At 38.0% G+C, this 7,651-nt stretch overlaps 1 protein-coding gene across 1 annotated transcript in view; it reads right to left on the bottom strand.

Annotated features, from left to right (window-relative positions):
• The window catches only part of ROBO1 (roundabout, axon guidance receptor, homolog 1 (Drosophila)), a gene marked incomplete at its 5' end in the record, with an annotated part of 51,553 nt that extends 45,117 nt beyond the window's left edge, over window positions 1-6,436 (bottom strand). Inside the window, 3 exons of the mRNA XM_010186936.1 lie at window positions 2,290-2,411; window positions 3,688-3,919; window positions 6,315-6,436. Of these exons, the coding sequence (XP_010185238.1) occupies window positions 2,290-2,411; window positions 3,688-3,919; window positions 6,315-6,436 (476 nt within the window). The remainder of the gene's footprint in view (window positions 1-2,289; window positions 2,412-3,687; window positions 3,920-6,314) is intronic.
• Window positions 6,437-7,651: the final 1,215 nt, after the last annotated feature.

Genomic DNA, 7,651 nt, shown 5'->3' on the forward strand with positions numbered 1-7,651 from the left:
TCCCAATGCAGCATATAAATAACTGCTGCTTTAGAGCAGGTCAGAGCACATGAAGAGAAGAGAATCTCATTTTTATATTTTTATACCAAGTAGAGAGCTTTTTGATCAGTAGTAGTAGTAGTACAACTATTAGTAAAATTTGTAATGCTCTTGAAGCAGAAAGGATGGTCCATGAAAATGCTTTTATGTAAACAAGAACTTGATAAAGTGGGGAACAAAAGATTTAATTCTTTATTTTTACTTATGTAATTTTCACAGAAATTGCTACCGCCACCTTGTACAATGGCATATATGCAAAGACTAAAACAGATTTATTATGTACTTGTAACTACACACTACAAATTCATAGAAATGTTTTGCTCTTAGGCACTCAAATACACAGAGGAATTCAGAAAACAAGAATGTTAGGTTAAACATCACGTTGTTCAGTATTTGCCATACTATATTTGATTGTTTACCTAGGTAGGCAAGTGAAAATGAATTTTTAGAATGTTATGAAGGAAGAGGAATTTGCATTGTAATAAAACATACAAGGGAAGAAAGAATTAGTATAGCAAGATAATTTCTAATTTCATGCTGGGAAGGAGGGACTGACTTCTGCTGTGATTTGAATTTCTGGCTTTTTGTGTGTGTGCTACTGACACTTGTTCAATTAAGATGGTATCCTTTCCTCCTTCCTATTTATTTTATCCTTTAATTAAAGTAGGTACACTCTTGCCTAAGATATGAGTTGCTGAGAAAACACAGAACTGCCCCACATATGTGTACCTTTTAATGGGAGAAAACATAAGAGATAGAAAAACAAAGAGTGGGAAAAAGAGAAAATTTTAGAAGACTTCTATTTGTTTTTTTCTTGTTATTAGTTCTTAATCTTAAATCACTGGTTCTGCATTTATTTAGTTTTTAAACAAAAACAGTAATTACATATAGCAAGCTAAACAGAAATTACATATATATTTATTGTGTCTGTTTTCTGTCCATGGTGAAAAACACAAAGGAAAATAATGGCATCCACACAATAAATGTAGACGTGAAATATGCCAGTGAGCCATCTACTGCTACAGGAGAACTGCAAGATGCTTGCTCCTACACCTTATAGCCTATTACCTTTGAATGCTTAGAGTTATGCTAGGTATTACATCCACTCGGAAATGTGAATTTCCTGACTTTAATAGTTTTGTCCTTACAACCTTAACATTCTATTGATGCAGTTTCTTGATGGAAATAATTCCATCTTTTCAGCTCAAGGTCTGTCTTTAAATGAAATAACTTTGCAAGTATTTTTTTTTTCAATTACATTATATATCTGAAACTAAGCCATAAACTTTTTTAACCAGTTGACCAGGTTCTGAAAGGCATTTTGTTATTCTAAATTTACCCTGAAGCTTAGCAATCTCTTCTCTTTACCATTTCTACGAAGGGAATAAAAAAAAACAAAACAAATGTATGAATTTTGATGGCTAGGAACATATGTCTATAGCTCTGTGTTTTAACCTGAAAAATAGCAAAGACATTCTCATTTGAAAAATGTTCTCAATAATGTGCATTTGAAGGAGACTGGAATCAAATATCCCGCCTTTCTGTGGCTATGAAGCTTACTTGATATCCACAATTAGATATTTAAAATGTCTGTAGCTTGCTTAGGAAAAATAAGCTTCATTTACTTTGCTATGTAAATTATTGCAAACCAATTTCAACTAAAAATAAATACAGTGTATGCTGCTAAATGAGCATCAAATAATAAATATTTTATAATGTACTTACAATTTGTTAAAAATTAAATAGCATAATGAGAACTGTTTGTGAGAAAGAAAACATTTCTATACACTAAATACATTTATTATACAAGCACATTCTGTACTTGAATGTTTTCCATTTATTTTCACTACCCAGTTATGCATAACTTACCCAGATCTTAACACCGTTAATTATTATCCCTGAGATTTTCAACTGATTAAGCCTGTTCCTATTTACCACATTGACCAATGTCTTTGAGTCACAAAACGGTTCTCAAACAGGTATGGTTCCCTCTTGTGTGCACATTTCTCAAGTTATAATGAATGGAAGAAGGTAGTTGTTTTAATTAAGAGTGCTGACACTTTGATTACCGGAGGCTGTTTTAATTGGCTTCTACCATCTAGAGAGAATTACTAAATACAGACTAAGTGGTTTTCTCTCGCATTTGCTTTGACTAACCAGAAGATGGAGCCAAGCCCCCACGAACAACCTAACCTGTCACGATCTGGCCAACACCCCCTTTGCCAGGGGATCAAGGCATGCCAGCGGTACCTTGTATTCCTGAACCATCCCGTTCTGGTTGTCCTCAGGGGGCGGCTGCCAGGTGACCACAATTGCCGTCCCGTTCCCATCGTTCTTAGTTACTGAAACACTCTGAGGTGGAGCACTAGGAGCTGTTTGTTTGGAAAGAAGGTTGAACAGTTAAGTTCATCACATGCAGAAGTGACATTTCTTTTTTAGAACAAGATGGTTTCTTAGCTACAGAAATGCATTCTTTTAGGCCCCACCCTTCATTGAGGGCAGTTCTTGCCCATAAGACAAAATGATATAGAAGGAAAGTGATGTGAACCTCCAATCAGGCTCCCAAGTTCTGCTGCAGTCTCACTGTGTACTACAGGAAAAGTCACACTCATCATCAAACTCTCCAAACTCAATATGCATTACCTGAATTCACAGTTCTGAGCACTGAATTTCTCAATGGCCTCAAATAATCTCACCCAGGATCAACAGTTTTGAAAAATAAACTCTATAAATTGACCCCAATAGAATGCTAAATCTCAGTTCCTCTAGTGTGTAAATAATAATAATAAGTAATACAAGACATTAAAATCAGGACAGAATATGTTAATATTAACACATTTATAATACTAATTCATGTTCTGCATTTTAAATAGTCTTTCTAAAAACTGGATGCTTAGCTGATGCTCAGGGTGAATGCAGTTAGGCACACCTCTTGAGCCACCTACAGCAATAAATCTGAGTTACACAGCATTTATATTGGGGAGGAAAGAAAGAAAGGGAAAGGTTGCATATCCCAGCAGAGGCACTGAAATCCCTACTCAGAGGCACTGGCCATCTTGCATACTCATTATGCCTGAGCAGCAACAAAAGGAAGAGCTTCAGAACCTTTTCTTTTTAGTACATGTATGAGATGGAAATATATCATTTAGTTCGCTATATCTGTTACCCTCATTCATCTTTTCATTTTATCTTACTGATTGATCCAGATATAAAAGCCTTCCAAAAATGTGGATTCCATTCCCTCAGCAATAGAGCTTTGATGATTTCTGTGGTGTCTGCTATCTACTCAAGATAGTGATTAGCAAGTGCTTGAATCTGACAGAAGTCACTTGTGACCAGACCATGAACTCAGCGGGGAGGAGTGCACACTGCAGTGAAGATAAAAAGCGCATTTCCCATTGTGTGTTGGAGGGGATTTTTGCACATCCCTCTCTCTCTGTCTCTCGCTCCTTGTCATTCTGAATATTTACTTTTGTGTCACCAAACAATTCACATAATGATCAGGCCAACACAGCCTCCTCTGCCGCAGACTGCTGCTCTCAAACAGCATGCACTTCAAATAAAATCAAATAATGAACGTATCAGAGGAATGCAGGCCAGACTACTACTTCAAAAAGGAAAGATGAAGACAGTTTGGCTCCTACTTGCCTTCTTCCAGGGTCTTTGCAAATTTCACTTCGCTATCTGCTCCCTGAAATTCATTAAAAAAAGGGCGGGCCTTGATTTCATAATTTACACCTTTCTTCAGCTCAGGAATGATAACGCTGTTTTTGGTTGGAGTCCTCACTTCAAAGATTAACCACTCTGACTCTCCATAAGATGCTGGTGTAGGCCGGTACAGAATTTTATATCCTTGAATATATTGGGATTGCTGGTCCACCTGGCAAGACAGCAGAACACATAACACACCCTTTAACAAATACGAACCAGAAATGATGTCTGTGACACTATGCATGGTCCTTAGACTATCCGTTCATTTTATTCAAAGTAAACAACACTGTCAAAGCAGGTAAAGGCTCCTTGCATTACAGCAAATTACAGGCCTGATTCACAACTGCATTAACCTGTTAGATGCTAGTAGAACTGTGCTGATTTCTGTGGATTTATGAAAGCATTAAAAGGGGATAACAGAGTTGTATAATATGCCCCAGCTCCGTGAAATGAACAGCCTTTGCATCTGTGGAGCTCGGCACAGGCCAGACTTTTGCCCACCCGAATCTGCCAGGCAGGGCAGAGGGCACACAGGAAAACAGGCGAGGGCAAGGACAGAGGATCTGCTGCTCCACAATTCAGGGTGATGAATACAGAGATCAAAGAGCGAGCCTACCAACTCTCCCAAGGTGTGGAAGCCTCCCAAAAATATATGAAATGAGCACCGCTTCCTGCCTGCTTCCTTCTGGAGAAAGCCAATTGAAAGGGCAGCCAGCTGGCACTATCTCCATCGCTGTGATTAGGCAGGGAACTGACAGAGGGCAGGTTTGTCCAAGCACTTAATCTGTGTCCACCCACTCAGTGGGTGGGAAAGGGCTGCTTTGAGAATGCTCAGAAGAGACTCATAAAACCCAATATGGTAACACAGATGAGACTTGGAAAAGCAGATCAAAATTACAATCAGTGGTCCTGAGTCCTTTTTAGACTGAGGTAATTTTATATTACATGTATGGAGAAAGAGAGCTAATGTAAACGACGGTGGGATTCAATTTGTTTGGCTATAGCTGAAACAGAAAGCTATCTTGCAGAAGTGATCTCCCACGGAGCACCCACTGTCTTTCAACTACCAGTTTCAATTTCTGATGAGTAAGAAAGTTCAGTAATAACAAAAATTTTAAAAGTGCATCAGATTTTGCCTGTTTTCAAAAATCTCATACAGTGATATAATAAAACTGTTTGCTTGCAATTTTACTCCAAAAAGAAACACACTTCATTTTTATAATCACATAAAGAATGCATGTGTTAGCTGAAACTGAGGTAATGCTTATTTTTGAAACTACAGAGAAGCCACAGGCCACCCAAGAGACTGACAAAAACTGCCTGTCTGGAAAGGTTGTTCTGCAAGTAAACGTCAAACAAAATCATGCTAGGAACCTCAAAAGATGTTTTAACATTATTAGTTAAAACAGGAGATTGCCTGCTGCAGGTGGTCATACTGCAGGTGATGGTGTAATTACTGTGCAACACAGCAGATATTATTTGTTCTCTTGCAGCACCCAGGAGCTCTGGTCATGGACCAGGTCTCCACTGGGCTAAGGCTCTTCAACAAAGCCAAAATACTTTTTGTTCTTGTTCAAACTGTTTTGCCATGGCATAACAGGGGCTACACCCTGTGCTCTTCTACACTGTCCTTGCCAATATATTGACATGTTCAGATGGAAGTCCTGAAAAGACCTCAAAGATTTGGATTTATTCCTGCACTAGTATAATAATCCTTCACTATTTCTTCATTCTTCACTCTGTTTTAAAACTGCTCTTCTTTGAATTACATTTTCTTATCTCATTGCTTGTTACATTTAGTTTCCCATGTTGTTCTTTCTCTTCACTTCTACCTCTTGACTGCCAAACATCTCCCACAGTCAGCCATTTCTAATCCTTTCTCTCACTGAGGCTTCAACCTTGTAAGCCTACTTGAATCTTTTTCACATATGTTTCCATTCCCTTTGCTTCACGACTCCGAAAATATTGTTTGTTCACTCTCTCATTTCCTCTGCTATATCCGCCACATGGCCAACTTCCTGCTTCTTCCCACCAGAGCAACACCAACACAATGTCTCAAAACTGTTGGCCAGTTTTGTCTCTTCTCCTTGTACAGTGTGCATTCATAGTACCAGGGGAAAGGACAGGTTCAGACGAGGTTTGGGTTTGTTTCTCTGTATGTATGTAGGATGGAGGTAATACTTTCAAACAGAATCTCTCCACTGGTGACTGACAGACAGGAAAGTGCCCATGTGATCTCTAGGGAACTGGTACATTTCCTACTGAAAGCAGTGCAAAAGCTTCAAATTATATGACTTAAGAATGCTTTGATCAGTCCTTTAGCTTCCAGAGAAAGACTCTGAAATACCATATTGTAAGCAGCGTTCTCTGTCGAGATTTAAAATAGTGACAACGGGACAAAATTTAATGAAGTAGGAAAGCAAAGCCCAAGAAGCACTTATTCCAGAGGAAAACATTTGTAAGCATGCATACTACACAGCTTCTTAAAGCGTGACTCCACTGCAGTCAAACAGTGCAATTCAGCAGCATATGTAACCACCTCCACAATACTGATCTATACTTACAGTCCAATGAACTTCAATTGAGGAGGAAGACAGGATAGTAGGATTGTGCAGATGTAGTACCACATCACCTAGCTCTCTCTGGACCTGCTTGTGATCCACACCTTGACTTGTTGGTGGAACATCTGTAATAATTTAATATTCAATTCTGTTAAGTAAAGTATATATGTAAATACAAATAAATATATAAAAAAGTATATGATGCTACCACCAATAACGTTTACCCTAAGTATCTCTCAATTATGTAAGAAAAAACTACATGAAGTATTTTCCAGAACAAATCACCAATGCTTAGGTAATGCCAAATCAACGCACTGCACTTTCTTCGACAGAGAGAAAGAGGAGGGATTAAAAAAAACCCAACATTCTCAGAGATGTCTTTGGTAAATGATTACAGCAGCATCTCTTTCTTCTTTCCTGCTGGGAGGAGAAAACATTCTACTATGCATTGAAAATTCCAAGAGACCAGGAAACATATAAAGAATGGCAAAAGCAGAAGCTGTAATTCAGAAAAACTAATGGGCGAATTTACTGTTTTTAATTACAAAAGAAATGTAACAACTAAAGAAAAGAAACCTGAGTCATGTGTATGCAGCTTCTCTGACGGCAAGTGACTTGACACTTGACAGGAGGCAGAGTGCAGCTGCGTCCTGTCTGGCTCTTCTGGCATTTGGCCTTATAGCTGAAAGAACTGTTCATATACATGAAGGGACAAATTCCTCTCAAAATATGCAACGGTACAATGGAAACACATATTTTCTGCATGTAGAGTCCTTGAAAAGCATATTTAACTGAAATGAAATGACTGTCATACATGTATGAAATTTATAGGATAATCACTAATAGGGTGTCTAAAATGTACATGCACTATGGACAGCAGAGTAACATACTTTGTGTTTTGATTTTGTATGTCCCTGATCACTTCATTTTAAACAAACTTTATGCTTACTATGGCTAAAAATCACAGTCTGGGAAATGAATGAAAAGTACTTACAGTGACTTCTGTCTATCTTTAAAAAAAATTAAATTTAATTCCAGTTACAGAGTAATGCATTACATAAAATTTGCTAATCACTATTACTTCACTGCGTGACCTCCTCTAGTGACAACACAGTATCAGGAAATCTTAAAGGCTTCTGTTCTCTGAAGACCGTAGAAGTTTCCATACCCATCTGCTTACAAGAAGTGCCAAAGAGTGAGTACACAGCTGTGCAGACTATCTTAAAAGCTGCTCTTTGGCTAGTGCAGTTGATATTGATACAGAACACACTTATTAAATGCAAGTGAAATTGCTGTAAAGCATGTTTTTTGCATGGTGGTCATATTCTTAGTTTACCAGC

Source organism: Mesitornis unicolor, unplaced genomic scaffold, assembly GCF_000695765.1.
Source record: "Mesitornis unicolor isolate BGI_N332 unplaced genomic scaffold, ASM69576v1 scaffold21576, whole genome shotgun sequence".
In the NCBI taxonomy this organism is placed as follows: domain Eukaryota; kingdom Metazoa; phylum Chordata; class Aves; order Mesitornithiformes; family Mesitornithidae; genus Mesitornis; species Mesitornis unicolor.